Source organism: Biomphalaria glabrata, chromosome 6 (genome assembly GCF_947242115.1).
Source record: "Biomphalaria glabrata chromosome 6, xgBioGlab47.1, whole genome shotgun sequence".
Lineage (NCBI taxonomy): Eukaryota > Metazoa > Mollusca > Gastropoda > Planorbidae > Biomphalaria > Biomphalaria glabrata.
Window position 1 is genome coordinate 40,432,095 of NC_074716.1, and position 17,308 is coordinate 40,449,402.

At 36.8% G+C, this 17,308-nt stretch overlaps 1 protein-coding gene across 1 annotated transcript in view; it reads left to right on the forward strand.

The window, feature by feature from the left end:
* LOC129926709 (alcohol dehydrogenase [acceptor]-like) overlaps nt 1-17,308 on the forward strand; it is a 36,646-nt gene that overhangs the window by 756 nt on the left and 18,582 nt on the right. The window contains exons 2-8 of the mRNA XM_056032378.1: nt 673-881; nt 4,134-4,326; nt 6,450-6,581; nt 8,520-8,641; nt 10,441-10,608; nt 10,857-11,007; nt 15,171-15,307. Coding sequence (XP_055888353.1) covers nt 673-881; nt 4,134-4,326; nt 6,450-6,581; nt 8,520-8,641; nt 10,441-10,608; nt 10,857-11,007; nt 15,171-15,307 — 1,112 coding nt within the window. The remainder of the gene's footprint in view (nt 1-672; nt 882-4,133; nt 4,327-6,449; nt 6,582-8,519; nt 8,642-10,440; nt 10,609-10,856; nt 11,008-15,170; nt 15,308-17,308) is intronic.

Genomic DNA, 17,308 nt, shown 5'->3' on the forward strand with positions numbered 1-17,308 from the left:
TTTGATAAAGATTGTAATAGGATTAACTCTTTCTCTTCTAATTGACGATGTTATCGTTGATTTGACCCCATTAAACTGAATTGATTTGTGGCTTTTTAAATTTTAATTTGTATTTTGTAGAAAGAGAATGAATTCTTCAATAATTTTAAAAATTTTCTAAACGACTTACTGGTGAAGAAAGCCCGCCAAGACCAGAGTGCCTGGACATCCGCAGTTCTCAGCAGTAGATTCCTTTATTGACTTGTTGACATCAAATGCCTCAGGGCTTTCCACGAGATAGAGGTCAGGAGAGCAGCAGGCCTTTCACACGAAGCTTTGCAAGATCGACAGTAACACTTTCATCTATTCCAGTCTGTTGCACAACACAAGATCTGTCAACCGCCTTTCTTTATTCCTCTCTGGCCTTTGCCTTGAATAGAATTGTATTTACTGACAGGCTTGTCCATTCTTTGATGTCTTTCTATCGCTGAAAGAATGTCTTTGCGACATCAACAACTGGGTGAAAACAAATCAGAATATGCCCACTTGGAGGGCAAACATAGTAACAATCTCAGAATACTAAAAATTAAACCCACTTTGTTACACCCCTATCAGCAGAGGAAGAATCACTTAGTTATCGGTGATTTTTTAAAAGTGAAATTGAAATAATTGTGTTGGTCTTTCCTATACTAGTCGGTGGTGGCACAGCAGGATGCGTGCTGGCTGGCCGCTTGTCTGAAAACCCCAATGTAACAGTGCTGTTGTTGGAGAGTGGCCCCGAGGACCTTGATAGAGCATTTATCATCACTCCAGCCCTAGCTGGCTTGCTCTGGAAGACAAGTTTGGATTGGGAGTATTGGACAGAAAGATCTAGCACCACAATGTCAGGTCTTCAGAACAAGGTGAGTGTGTAAGATGTTTGGAAGCTGCTTCTGCGTTTTAATAGAAATTATTTTCCATTTTAAAAATATCAATGTGGGCGAGAGTTGAGGAGAGCAGGGAGAATCTAAATTCTTTTAAAACATTTAACTCATTTTAAACATATTCATTACATTATTAGTTTTTAGTGGTCAAGAGGAATTGTAAAATAGGGGCCAGAACGATTAAAGGGTCAAGGTAGAGATGTATTTGAAAAGATGGGCTAGGAGGATCAATTGGTCAAGGTAGAGATGTATTTGAAAAGATGGGCTAGGAGGATCAATTGGTCAAGGTAGAGATGTATTTGAAAAGATGGGCTAAGAGGATCAATTGGTCAAGGTAGAGATGTATTTGAAAAGATTGGCTAGGAGGATCAATTGGTCAAAATGTTGTTTTTTAAATAATAGCAAAATTTATTTTTAACAAATATTTTCAATTTATACGTGGAAGAAATATGGACTTCTATTTTTTAGATGTGTATCTTTTATGTTTTGTTTTTATAGTAAACATTTGCCGATCCTTTCATTTAGCCTAATTTCAAACGAGATCGTCTTATATCCTAACTCCCCCCCCCCACACCCATTCTTCCGAATCGACGTTCTTGTAGTCAGCTCAAAATCACGTGTCATCCAACTGTCAGAGACGCGCTCGTACCGTGATTTCTCATTCCCAATAGGAAGACTTGATTCGTGCCTTGCGCAATGTGTTTTTTCAACAGACTCTTAAATAATCACGTTTGAAAACTACTAATAAATAATTGAAAATAATTGAAAAGTATTACCTTTCAAGGGGTATTGCGGTTTGCAAGCAAGACTGTCGTTCGAATTTATCGATGGTCCAGGGTTTAACCCTACCCGCTCCCATCCCCCGTCGTCCTGCGGGAGGTTTGTTCTAGGAAGTAAAATATCTTCAACTCTGAAAGGGCATCCGAAACATGTAAAACAAACAAATAAACTTGAGTTAGAATACTGATTGAAGCTGAGTTATATTTGCTGAGCTCTTAAAGGCCGCAAGGAAACCTTCCAGATATTCTTTAGCTGATATCACTTCTGCCAGATATCACTTCTCCCGAACATCAATTCTCCAGACATTACTTCTGCCAGATATCACTTCTCCCGAACATCACTTCTCCAGACATTACTTCTGCCATAGATTCCCTCTGGCAGAGATCCCTTCTGCCAGAGATTTCTTCTGCCAGAGATCCCTTCTGCCAGAGATCCCTTTTGCCAGAGATCCCTTCTGCCAGAGATCCCTTCTGCCAGAGATCCCTTCTGCCAGAGATCCCTTCTGCCAGAGATCCCTTCTGCCAGAGATCCCTTCTGCCAGAGATCCCTTCTGCCAGAGATCCCTTTTGCCAGAGATCCCTTCTGCCAGCCACACCTACATCACGCACTCTTTTGTACTGAAGAGAGAGGAGCCCCCACTTTGCGAGTACTGTGACTCTCGCCTCACCGTGGAACATATCCTCGTTGATTGCCCCAGATACCAGGATGTCAGGGCGAAATATTTTAGAGCCACTAATCTAAAAACACTACTTAATAATGTCGACCCTGGGAAGGTACTAGGCTTTATTCGGGAAGTGGGGCTATCTACGAAGATCTGATTTCTGAATTTGTGAACATGCACTATTTACATTAGATTTTTACCAAATATTTAAATTTTTACTACCTTTACTATTTTAACTGTGAATAGACCTTGATTTTAATTATATGACTGTATAGAATCTGGCCCTTGTTGTTTAGAGAGAGAGTGGTCCTTGAGGGACTGCAGGCACGACATGGCCTAAATTGTGCCGATGTGCCTCAAATCAACAAATCAAATCAAATCAAACCTTCTGCCAGAGATCCCTGCTGCCACAGATCCCTGCTTCCAGAGATCCTTTCTACCAGATATCCTTTCTCCAGATTTAATCCTACCGCACTGACCATGCTAAGTATATGGGTTTCCCTTGTTCAGCTATACAAAAGATTATTATTATTGGCTTTACTTCAATACACACTGTCAAAGACACAATGTCTGGTATGTTTTTTATTCAATGTTGAATGTTGGGTATGGCAAGTGTAACAACTGATGGAGTTTAATGTTTAACTGAGAAAAATAGTGTGTGTTTTTTTTGTTTTGTTTTGTTTTTAAGAATATCCCTACCATAAACTCTAAACAGGACATTTTGCACAAAGCTGCATAAAATATTTTCTTGACATGCGTAGCACTATCAATAAAGTTATAAAAGCTAGAGGTCTTAGCTACATGCAGTTTCGAAAAATACTTTAAGATTTAGCAACAAATATTCCGATGTATACGCTGGCCCAGCATGAGCAAGGAACTGAGAAGAACATTAAATCTCAGAAAGAAATTTTTATGTTCCTTGAAGGACATTGACTGTGAATTTGTTACTAATATTTCTAATGAAGAGTGGAAGACTAGATTTTGTGTTTTGCATGGGTAAACTGCAAATGAAATGTAAGTGCATGTTAAATCTTTTCAAACAAGGCGTTCCAGTTTCTATAGGCAAGCAAGTACAAACAGGCTTTGTCATTTGCCTTTGCTGAAGGTGAAACTATTATAGTGAAATGTTTAATAGTACAAGACTTATTTAGAGTGGCAAGTGTGGCATTTATAAAAGCAAATTTTTCAGTTTTCCATACCATCAGATCCATGTACATTACGTCATGAAATAGAAGTTCCCGCCAGTAATTTGACATCAATCACAAAGATAACAATTAGTTAGCTAGTTTCACAGTTCTGGAACATTACGCACGAGTGTAAACAGTTCAATATTTCACATTAAGTACGATTGTAGCATTTGTGGTGAAATGTTGTGACGTACAAAGACAATAGCAATTTTTTTTTTTAAATGTAAAATTTATTTTAGAAATTTCTAACTCTTGTTGTAATTTCTCAATTGGGAGTGTGAAAAAAAAAAAAGTGAATGTATAATACAGTATAAATATGAATTAAAAGACATTAAACAGTAATCTAGTGTATTTTTCAAGTTGTAAGTACATATATATATATGTATATATATATATATATATGAGCCCCCCAATTCCAAAATTGTTTTAATGCGGCCCTAGATACAAAAAGTTTGCCCACCCCTGCTGTAAAGGAATCGTGTCTCACATTAGGAACTTTTGATAATTTTTTTCGGTTAATCCAGTGTAATGAGGTTCCAAATTTGTTTTATCTTCTAATGAATGATCCAGTTCAACTAATGGCAAGACCCTTTTATTTTGCAGCGGTCTCTCTGGACACAAGGAAGAGTTCTAGGCGGTTCTGGAAGCATTGGTACAATGCAGTATGTCCGAGGTTCCAGGCACGACTACGACAGGTGGGCCAAATACCTGGGAAATGCCCAATGGGATTACAGACATGTCCTGCAGTACTTTAAAAAGTCGGAAGACATTCAGATCTCCAATCTCAAAGATTCAGGTTTTTATATCGCTCAAATAATTATTTTAATTCTATCACTTCAAAAATTGCTATGAAAATGAAATTAAAAAATGTAATTTCTTTGAAAACCATGAAAATTACCTTAAAGAATTATTCTCCAAAAATTTACTTTCAAAATCACCTAAATATTGAATAACTATTTTACTGATAATCTAGTTTCAAGTTCCTTTCATTTTCATCAAATGCTTAAATTTTCGTGATTAAGTAACGAAACAATCAAAAAGTAATGTATCACTTTCAGACCTTACAATCTATAGGGGAGATAGTGTAAAGGTCATCTTGTCCGTGGCTAATGGTTAACGAGGGTGTCTAGTGGCCAGCACTAACGCCCAACCGCCGTTATTTTCCTGCAGATAATGTCATGTAGTCGTTCAAGTTGGTTGGCCTCAGGACGTCCTATATATCTTAAAAATCAAAATCCTAGTTTTCAGTCAAACTCGATCTATTGACACCTGTTTGGAAGTTAAAGGCCTTACTCTTTAGCCACCATAACCTAATCAAATAACACACTTTGAATATTTACATTGCAAGAACTTGTTCTCTATATCTATAATATCTCTGATAATCCACACATGTATTGCAAAGCCTTCGCAATCTAGTGATATACAATCATCTGCTCTCTGGAGTCCGGTTTGGACAGTATAGAAGCATTAGTAACCAATCGACAGCTGCGCTGGGTCGGACAAGCAATTCTGCCTGGGGGATGACGTCATACCAAATGTGATCTTTTTGCTGAGCTTTAAAGATGTGTGTATAATCTATGTTGTTTACTTGTGTATAATCTATGTTGTTTACTTGTGTATAATCTATGTTGTTTACTTGTGTATAATCTATGTTGTTTACTTGTGTATAATCTATGTTGTTTACTTGTGTATAATCTATGTTGTTTACTTGTGTATAATCTATGTTGTTTACTTGTGTATAATCTATGTTGTTTACTTGTGTATAATCTATGTTGTTTACTTGTGTATAATCTATGTTGTTTACTTGTGTATAATCTATGTTGTTTACTTGTGTATAATCTATGTTGTTTACTTGTGTATATCAGTTGGAACGTAAGCGCCAAGGACCGGAAGTGTGTAGGTTCTAGACAAAGAAAAGAGGCCAATGAGAGAGAGGGATGCTCTGAGACATACAAAGTGTAGGATGACCAAATTGTTTTCTTATATGTACAGCTAAACCCTGAGGGATACCTAGACCAGTAGTATGACGAGAGTACTTTCTCTTCAATTCAAAGTATAAGAAAGATATGGGGCCCGGGGGGGGGGAGGGCTTTGACATTTTTAGGGGTCACTGCATTTTGACATTCGACATCTTGCATGAGATAATGGCGTAATATTTAATACTTAATTTAAATGAAAATTCGAACACTTAATTGGGGGCCCTCTCAAGGACTACTGAAGCACTATAAAGATTAACTCAGGTACCATTTTGTCCTCATTGGCATAGAGAGAAGTAGCAGCCATTGTCCTCACTGGCATAGAGGGAAGTAGCAGCCATTGTCCTCACTGGCATAGAGCGAAGTAGCAGCCATTGTCCTCACTGGCATAGAGGGAAGTAGCAGCCATTGTCCTCACTGGCATAGAGAAAAGTAGCAGCCATTGTCCTCACTGGCATAGAGAAAAGTAACAGCCATTGTCCTCACTGGCATAGAGAAAAGTAACAGCCATTGTCCTCACTGGCATAGAGAAAAGTAGCAGCCATTGTCCTCAGGCAGAGAGAAAAGTAACAGCCATTGTCCTCACTGGCATAGAGAAAAGTAACAGCCATTGTCCTCTGAGGCATGAGAGCTTTTACGAATGACGCGAGGCTCAAAAAAAAAAATCACTTGCCTACGACAGAGGCAGAAAACGAAAAAAAACAAAGAAAATGTACATACCCCCCCTCCCCCGCCGTCCGACGTCGGTCAACGGCTTTGTCTACATTAGTTGTGACAAAATATGCAGGTCACAAATGGGTTGGCCTAGTCATGTGAAAAAAAAAATATCTGCAATTATCGTTAATTTTTAGAATCGACACTATTTTAACACATTATTATCTGTAATAGAAGTCCAATACAAGGGTTTAATAACTAGATCAACATCCAGGCTTTCTATTTACAGTGTATCACGGCCAAGGGGGAGAGTTAGCAGTCAATCATGTCAACAGCCAACCTTTGGTCCACAAACTAATCGAAGCAGGGAAATCTATTGGCTACATGTTCAATGAAGATTATAATGGAAAGTCAATGGAAGGTAATTGTCTTATTTAACATCGATATAACTCTTTTTAACTCCGTAATTATTTCCCACGTTCTGACAGAATGGTTCATTGATCACATTTGTACAGTCTACCCTGTGATGATAAAACTTAATAATATTTGTGTTTGTAATTAGAAAACGTTTCTTTTGGTATAGAATTATGGGGGGGGGGAATGCATGCTCTTTTTATATAACACAAATTATAAAACCAAAAATTATATTTAATGAGGTCAAACCAACGGTGATATTGTTAATTAGCCGTTTTCTAGATCAATGTCCGACCACCCAGTACCCATAAGGAGTTTGCAGCCTAATAAAAGTATTATTAAAGGGGGAAATGTTAAAGAGATTTTACCAGACAACTCCTACTCCCATTTCTTGGATTGCTAGAACATGAACAATATTTTGAGAACATAGGTGTAAGTCACCACCTTTCAATTGAATTAACATCGAAGTTTTCTTTTCACGACCATGGTTTATTTTATAACATCTCCAATTGGAGGAAGTTTTCTTTTCACGACCATGGTTTATTTTATAACATCTCCAATTGGAGGAAGTTTTCTTTTCACGACCATGGTTTATTTTATAACATCTCCAATTGGAGGAAGTTTTCTTTTCACGACCATGGTTTATTTTATAACATCTCCAATTGGAGGAAGTTTTCTTTTCACGACCATGGTTTATTTTATAACATCTCCAATTGGAGGAAGTTTTCTTTTCACGACCATGGTTTATTTTATAACATCTCCAATTGGAGGAAGTTTTCTTTTCACGACCATGGTTTATTTTATAACATCTCCAATTGGAGGAAGTTTTCTTTTCACGACCATGGTTTATTTTATAACATCTCCAATTGGAGGAAGTTTTCTTTTCACGACCATGGTTTATTTTATAACATCTCCAATTGGAGGAAGTTTTCTTTTCACGACCATGGTTTATTTTATAACATCTCCAATTGGAGGAAGTTTTCTTTTCACGACCATGGTTTATTTTATAACATCTCCAATTGGAGGAAGTTTTTTTTTCACGACCATGGTTTATTTTATAACGTCCAAAGTAATATAATAGTATAATATATATATAACTTTTAGTAGTGCCACGTTTCTCCATCAAAAGCTACGGTCTGCGGGCTTTTTCAGTTCACGGACAAAAGGTTTGGAACTCAGACCTCAGATCTCAGACAGACAACATGCTACACCACCTTGAAGAAGAACATTAATCCTATCAGTTTAAAACATTTTTAGATTAACTGTCATTTTAGCTGTCGTGTCTGTGTTTGTAATGTTGTTACAGCGCCTTGAGCCTACATTTTGTTTGTTAACAGCGCTTTATAAATAAAATTATTATTATTATTATGTTAGAAATGAACGAGTAGTCATTCTCTGGCGCTGCCAGGGTCGAGTTTCGCTAAAGAGAAACAAAATTCATCGTAGTCCCTTTAACAGTTTCCACTGAGGAATTTTCTGGTGATGTGGCAGGTCTGCAGCAGTACCGCCCTCTGACAGGCAGCGAAGATGTTCCTAGGAATGTTAAGGGCCTTGAAGGTGTCTGTGAGGTCAGTTGTTATTATCCCCTCGGTTGATATAACAATGGGGTAGGCCTATCCCAGTACAGCAGATGTTCAGTAGACTCGAGAACCTCTTGCGGAGAGTATTTATAATAGACGCTTATTATTATTATTATTATTATACTATTATATTACTTCGATAATATATATTACTCTTTATGACATTAGAATCTATTCAGCTTATAAAAATTGTCATAATTGTACTCACGGTTATATCGGACACACAGTAACATGCATTCAAAATCAATACCAATCAGTTATGTTTCTTTATTAGGATCAGCTCTAAAAAAAAGACATTTTTGTTTATGTTTAGCAAACCAACACTTTCAAACTTCGTCTGAGTTGAATGACTTTCTTTGTGGCAGGAATCTCCCATTCTCAAGTCAACACCAGATACAACGAACGTTGGTCAACAAGCCACGCCTACATCCACACTGCTCTTGGACGAAAAAACCTCTACGTTTCGGTCAACTCTCACGTGACCAGGGTATGGCTTTTTAATTTCGTTTTAGCACCTCGTCATTAAGAGCCACTAGTGTGTCTATTGCCTCACATCGTCAAAACGAAAAGTGCAGTAAACAAGCAATATAATAAAACAAAATCCTATTTAAAAGAAAAGCTTAAGTGGAAGAACTCTGCAATTAAAACTATAATATTCAATGCTGTAGAAGTTATTTCCCTTAATGGGTATCAACAAAATAATTACCAATAGTTAATTAACTAATTTTTTTAATTTTTAAAATGGATTCTTTTTTTGTCACGTACAATAAATGTTTAAAATTTCAACTTGATCCGAGAATGTGTGTGGGAGAGATAATGTGGGGTGTGGGAGAGATAATGTGGGGTGTGGACCAGGAACAAGACCTCACTAACAAGACCTCACTAACAAGACCTCACTAACTTAACACACTCTCTCGCACATTCAACGAAGACTTAATCATTCAGTTCACAGCACGTGCAACACTTGGCATTCATAACAAGGGGATATAACAATCATACCAAAATATTAAACTAACATTCATTCTCGCCATACCTGCCCCTGACACTCAATGTAGCCTATTTGTGATCAAATCACCCCCTAAAGGCTTATGTATTCACTATCATTCTGAATAAATGCTCTAAATACTTCTTTACAACAAAATAAACAATTTTTTAAAATTAAAAAGTCTATAGTAGGACATTGTCTTCAATTTAGAGATTATGCTTAAGTACATTATTTCACGTGATAACGCAAATCCTGCTCTGACCTGCATATTTTGCCGCATCTAATGCAGATAAAGCCGTCGTCCGCCGGGCGGGCTATTTTTATTTTCTTTTAGTCTCTCTTCAAGGTTCTCAAATGTGTGTCTCGAGACTTTGTGAGAGCTCTCCTGCTCTCTCTTTCTGATTCTATGTGCTGCCAGCTGAGTTACTTCTCGCCGATAAGGGCAAAATGGCGCCTGAGTTGATCTTTATGGCACTTTCCGGAACGCCCTTTTTTTTACTCGTTCTGCCGTAATCTCACTATAGCTTATCATCTTTGGTATGAGGTCATCCTCCTCGCGTGATCCAGCGCAGATGTCGGATACTAAGTCATGCTCCTTCTGTAATCTCCATAGCAACATCTAGCAGAAAAGTGTTATTTATAAGGTAGTCAGCCTCGCCAGCGTAGTCCATTGAAGAAAGTCTTATATCAGTGTTGTATTGTTGAAAAATGCAAATGTACTTTTAAGACGTTTTGGATTTCTAGCTTTTAAGTCATGTCTGTCTTATTCCCGTACATCGCCCCATGTGCCCTATATATATTGTATGTAATCTTTGTTTTCTAAAATTGGGCTCTGGGTTACTATTGTATCATTCTATGCAGCCAACGTCCCGCAACAGGCCACTATTTCTAAAGTATATGTGGGAAGCGTGGTCGAGAGGCTAAGTACGCTTGAACTTGGCTTGTCTTGGCTGCCTATGAAGGGGGCTCGAGGTTCGACACCCGACTCGAGCAGAGTTGTGTTTACTGAGCGCCTACCGGCAGCATGGAAAACCTTCTCCCAGATACCTCCTCCTACTGGTCCACAAATGAGATTGGACCATGGCGGTCTGAGCATGCTATAAGCATGAAAGTAGCGCTATATAAAAGCTATTATTATTATTATTATTATACACAAGTGTAGTGTTTCCCTTTTTAAGAAAAAATGAAAGTGCTAGCTTAGGAAAAGAGATATGTTTTAAACAGCCTTTTGATAAAATTACTTTTTAGATTTTGTTTACTTTCGCTTTTGTCAAATTTTGGTCTCTTTGCTTCCAATTCAGTTGATTATGCAGTACCACATAGCCAGAGGTGTCATAGTTATGAGAAATAGCAGAAAAGTTCGGATCCTAGCTAAGCAAGAGGTCATTCTATCAGCTGGAGCTATTGGGTCACCAAAGATACTCATGAACTCAGGGATCGGACCAAGAGCGCATTTGGAAAGCTTGCATGTGAGATTGTATTCTTTTAAATTATGTTTAGTTATCACTAGTTTTAGAATTTTTTTAAATAACCCTTGTAGACACATGTAGGATTTTTTTTATAATAACCCTTGTAGACACATCTAGATTTTTTTTTATAATGACCCTTGTAGACACATCTAGTTGTTTTTTTATAAAAACCTTTGTAGACTCAATTAGGTTTTTTCTAATGACCATTGTAGACTCGTGTAATTCATTGTTTAAAATGATCCTTGTAGATACCTGTGATAGCCGACCTCCCAGTAGGCGAGAACCTACAGGATCACGTGATGGCAGACATAGGCGTCAAAATCGAACAGCCTCTGAGCCATTCGGTGAAGCAGATATCCGACAAGTGGAATGAGCTTCTGTACTATACTCTCCGTATGGGTAATGTAGAGCTTTTCCGCTTTAGCTTTTGGTATGCACACACGAGCTGATCAAATGACTGTCTGGAAACTGTCAAAACTGTTGATCAAAAAAAGGTCTTACAACTTTACATAAAATTTAGCATAACTAGCTTAAATGGTTTGAGTCATTTGGATTGAGCGACCTAGAACTGGATTGGTTTTGTAGTGGTTTTGGGTGGTGAACACGTGTACATAGTTCAGAAGATAAATCTGATGACACTAGTCAAGTGTATGGTCGGGATTCTAGATTAGGTGAAGATAACTCTCTCTTAACGAACTAGAATGATCGAATCTTTCCAGTACAGATCAGATTGTTTTAAACACTCTCTATGGTCTCCTTCAGTCGAGAAGCGACTATGGATCATCTCTAGTAAATGAGATGAATGCCGAGGTAGGGGAGGGAGAATTTTAAAATCCCCCGGGCCCACACTTGGGGGGGGGGGGAAATGAGTGGGTTTTTTAAATTAAATATTATGCAAAAATGCAGGGGCCCCCAAAGAGGTGCTCCGAAATGATGGCAAATTTCTAGCTACGCCATCGGGTTACTCATTTTTAGCGGCCCCCGTAAGGGGAAAAAGCCGCTATTAGGTTTGTGCAAAATGTCCGTCTGTCCGTCTGTCACACTCAGATCTCGAAAACTATAAGAGATATGAAAAATATTATTTCATCATTAAATGCGGCTTGAAAGGTTTAGGTGCAATGGCTACTTTTGGTTTTCTAAAAGCAAACCGTTTAATTTATAAAATTAATTATGCAAGCGATTTTTTCATAAAAATACACACATTCTAAAACAATTACGTAAATGTAAGGGAGGCAATGTTACAATATGCTAACAAAGATGTACAATTTTTGTGTATTTTCAGTATCACAAAGTCAAATGTATTTTTAAAATGTACAGGAAATGTTTACAACAAATATAAATAATAGTTAAAGATGTTTTTTCTGGTCAACTAGCTGCTAAAATTAAAAGAAAACATTTCTCTTTGTTTATAAAGGCTAATAATGTACTTTGTATGTAAATATCACGCACATTTTTTTTAATGGACTTTTTATACAGCGATTTTCGTGCAGTAGCGTAACGTCGCAACATGAAAAGGTGCTAAACCAATTCCTTAAACTTTTTTAAAAAATAAGATTTTATTTATTTTTTGTTTAGTGCCCCTATCCGAATAAAAGAATATTATTTTTGTGCGTTTTGTCTGTTGGTCGGTCTGTCCATTACGATTAGATTAAAAAAACTAGAACTCTAAAAGCTATTGAAAATCTGATTTACCCTTTAATGTTCCTCCTGAGAACATCTCAATAGTTTTAACTATCGAAAAATTGATTGTTCCGGATTTTTTTTTTTTTTTTTTTTTGCAAAACTAATCAACCCCAACAAATGTTTGTTTGCTCTTCTAATTTATATTACATTCAATTTCCATTCTTAAACGTTGCAAAAACACATTATCAATAATATGTTGTTCCGTTTTTTATGTAAATAGCATATTAATGCTAAATCAAAATCTCTATACTGACTTATATTTCATTAAGTGTAAAAATGTTCCGGATATTGTTTTATAAAACATGAATTATGCCTAATGGTTGTTTGAAATCGCATAATTTACTAATATTACACTTATATTATTTGACAATGCGTCACTATAATTTGGTTATCAATATCAAATTGTTCCGTATTTTCATCTTTAAACAAATTTTAAAAATATCGACAATATGTTGTTCAGGGCTTTAAAAAAAAGTAATTTACTAGAATTGATTACTGAAAATTACTTTTTAGACATTTAATTTTCTTGCTGAAACATAACATAGAAGTTTTGTAATCGATAAAAAATGTTCCGGATTTTGTTTCTTACAAATCGTCGCCAGAAATTTCCGAATTTATTTAAAAATCTACTAACGCCAAATAATTGTTTGAACTCCTCTCTTCTAATTAACAAGCAAATAATCTTCTCATTTACGAAATAATGTTTTTTCGGATTTTTATGAAAAATATTTTAACTCACTACTCTCTTACAGTACATTTAACGTTCTACCTAAAACATTAAAAAATCTAATTATCGTTAATATTATGTTCCGATTTTTAAGGAAAACAGAATCCAAACACCAAAGTAAGGTATGAAAATCTCTCCACATGGCTGTAGTACATCTAATTTTTATACGAGACCATCCAAAAAATTTAATTAACGGTATTATATTTATCTGAAATTCTCTTTTTATTTTACTATTTATACAAACATCCGGAACAATCTATTATATAATCTTTTCAATTGTGTTCATACCTAAAAATTATTGCGATGTTTTGAAACGTAATATAAAGGTTAATCAATTTTTAATAACTTTTAGTTGTTTTTTTTTTATATCAAGATGACGGACAGACCGACTGACAGACAAAACGCAAAAAACAATGCGGCTTTGATCCTCTTTAAATAAATTCTATTAGAACTCAGTGCACCAATGTATATGAACCCTCGTCAAATATCTCGTGTAAATAAAGACATTTTTTTAGGGTACCGGTACTAGCCTATTGTGAGGTAATGGAATTTTTTTTCTTTGACGTCATATGAATGGACTCTTTAAATGTAATGTTAAAAGAACGCACTCGGTGCACCAATGTCTATGAACACTCGATAAATGGCTCGTAATGATGAAGGCGATTTTTATTCTAGCTAGGCCGTGTGACGTAGTTTTTTTTTTCTTTGACGTCATATGGAATGAATTCTTTAAAAGAAATGCTAAAAGAACGCACTCGGTGCACCAATGTCTATGAACACTCGATAAATGGCTCGTAATGATGAAGGCGATTTTTATTCTAGCTAGGCCGTGTGACGTAGTATTTTTTTTTTCTTTGATGTCATATGGAATGAATTCTTTAAAAGAAATGCTAAAAGAACGCACTCGGTGCACCAATGTCTATGAACACTCGATAAATGGCTCGTAATGATGAAGGCGATTTTTATTCTAGCTAGGCCGTGTGACGTAGTGTTTTTTTTTCCTCTGACGTTATATGGAATTAATTCTTCAAATGAAATGAAAAAAGAACTCGGTATAGTAATGTTTATTAAGCCTCGTTATGTAACTCGCGTTTTAAAAAGGAATATCTTGATTTAGATCTAATCTAGATTTTTTAAACTAGATCTAGATTTTTATTACAGTAGGCTATATCTAGATCTGGATTTATATTCTAATTAAAATTATTTTAGTCTTTCTAGATCTAGTTTAGACTAAAATAGACTAGATTAAGATGTAGAATTTCAATTTCTAAACTTAAAGTGTAAAAAAAAAGTGTAGATTTTCATTTCCAAACGTTTTGATCAATATTGCAATGTTTTAATATACTAAAACTAATCTAAAATTTTTAATTTAATTTAAATTTAAATTTACGGCAAATGAATCTTTGAAACATTATTACTTTTGACCATCAAAATTAAATCACCTCTTGAATATTATTTGCGAATATGCAGATCCGACAGGGATCCGACTTCGACGGGGGCCGCCTCTGAGTTTGTGTAACACAAACTCTCTTTGTAAACTTGTTAGTATTTGTGACAGTCACTGTGATTTGGAATACTTCTATTGCTTTCTTGATCTTTAGGAAAACTAAAATTATGAAACTTTCTTTCGCTTAAAAAAAATCAAGACATTTGAGGTACATTAACGCCATGTTCACTGGAAATGGTCTACCGTTCAGGTACCTCTAATACTGTACGTATGTGTTGCCCATTTCAACGTTCTGTACACATCTGATGTACACAGTCGTATATAACACTCATGGTTCTAGTCAACTAAAACAAAACACAAACTTTTCTGCACATTGACACTGTAACTGAACACATGTTCAAAATATAATGTAGTCCATAAATTATTCATTTATCGCAGGTTTTCAAGATAAATTAAGCAATGTCAAGGACACTAAATTTTACTTTATTGTTGCCAACTAGAAAAAAACGAATTGAGCTCTAATTTGAACAATTTCACTATGCACAGAAGTTTCAAGTCTCCTTTACTATCACTAATTAGTTGTTGTTGGTTTTTCTTAGCGGCTCCCGAAAGTGGCATAGACGCTAATAGTTTTGTGTGGACTGTCTGTCCGTCCGTCCGGTAATAACAGGAAGCATATCTAATGTCTCATCTGTTTGTTTCCAGGCCCTCTCACATCCCCTTTATTTCTTGAGACCGTGGCGTTTAAAACTACAAGACAAGATTCTAAACAGACGTCCTGGCCAGATCTCCAAATTCAATTCATGAGCTTACTGGAGACCATATTCGAATATGATACTACTGTAAGACTTCAAACTTTAATTCTATACTCACTGTGTCTGTGTCTCTAATATAGCCTACTATGTCTGTGTCTCTAATACACTGTCTGTATCTCTAATACCCTGTGTAGAAATGTCCCTCAATCTTTATCTTTACAGTGACATAGGAGTAGTTGGAGGTTTAGGACATTCACCATGTGTGGTTAGGACATTCACCTTGTGCGGTTAGGACATTCACCTTGTGCGGTTAGGACATTCACCTTGTGCTGTTGGACATTGACATTGTGCGGTTAGGACATTTACCTTGTGTGGTTAGGACATTTACCTTGTGTGGTTAGGACATTCACCTTGTGCAGTTAGGACATTCACCTTGTGCGGTTAGGACATTCACCTTGTGCGGTTAGGACATTCGCCTTTTGCGGTTAGGACATTCACCTTGTGCGGTTAGGACATTCGCCTTTTGCGGTTAGGACATTCACCTTGTGCGGTTAGGACATTCACCTTGTGTGGTTAGGACATTCACCTTGTGCGGTTGGACATTAACCTTGTGCGGTTGGACATTCACATTGTGCGGTTGGGACATTCACCTTGTGCGTTTGGGACATTCACCTTGTGCGGTTAGGACATTCACCTTGTGCGGTTAGGACATTCACCTTGTGCGGTTAGGACATTCACCTTGTGCGGTTAGGACATTCACCTTGTGCGGTTGGACATTAACCTTGTGCGGTTGGACATTCACATTGTACGGTTGGGACATTCACATTGTGCGTTTGGGACATTCACCTTGTGCGGTTAGGACATTCACCTTGTGCGGTTAGGACATTCACCTTGTGCGGTTAGGACATTTACCTTCGGTAGTTTGGACATTTACTTTGGACAGTTGTGCGCCACATGCATAGCCCCCCCCCCCCCCCCCCACACACCAATGAACCACTCTCTACAGAATCCATACCTCAGCTCCATAGAAATAACATACTTGTATATAGGGCTGTTGGCCAACATATGTGAAATATATAAACTTAACGTAAGTATAACTTATTATTAGATTTACAATATACAAACTTAACACAAGTATAAGAACGAGACAGCTGGAGGTCACTCACAAATGCCGCGGGATACACATTTGAGACCAAAAGAAAATCTGCTGCCGAGGACAGACGCAGACGGAGAAAAGAAAATCTAAATCGACCACCTGCGGACAATGGTTATGTTTGCCCTGGGTGTGGCTAAATATCTATCTATATATATAAAATTCTCTTCATGGCTCAACAGTTTGAACAAGAATAAGAAGTAGTAAAGGAAAGATCACTCTTATTTCTGCGGACTAGAGTTACCCCACGGAAAAAATAAGAGGGGGGGGGGAGAACAAGTAGTATTTAGCCGTCACTACGGATGGCTGCATGGTCGTGCGGTTTGCGTGCTAGACTGTCGTTTGGATTTATCGATAGTCCCGGGTTCTTATTCTGCCCGCTCCCATCCCCCTTCGGCCTGAGGAAGGTTTGGACTAGGAAGTAAACTATTGTCAAGTCTGAAGGAACATCCGAAACTTAAAACATTTTACAAGCAAACATTTTACAAACACTAAATAGCAGCTCCGGACTTAACCACTGTGACCAAGAAGTCACGGAAAGAGAACAAGTAATCTACTATATATATTCACCCCTCACTAAATAGCAAGGCCGTCTTAAACATTGTGGGGCCCTATGCGAAACAGATTTCGTTGGGCCAAGTTTGGGTAGGGAAGCGGATAATAAGTGAAATTTAAGAGTTTGTATTAGAAAATAAATTCGTCTTTGCATTTTATTTATTCTTTACTACCTTCCTAAATTATTTTACGAGCATTGCGTGTAGCAAAGTCATACAGTATATCATAATAATTCTGTTTCATACATAGATCACGCTCAATAGCAAGAATCACCAAATGTTTCAATCTATCTTTGAGAATTGTTGACCTCAAGTAATTCATTAGTTTGAGGCAAGAGAAGCTTCTTTCACCAGATTACACTATTACGGCTTATGCATAAT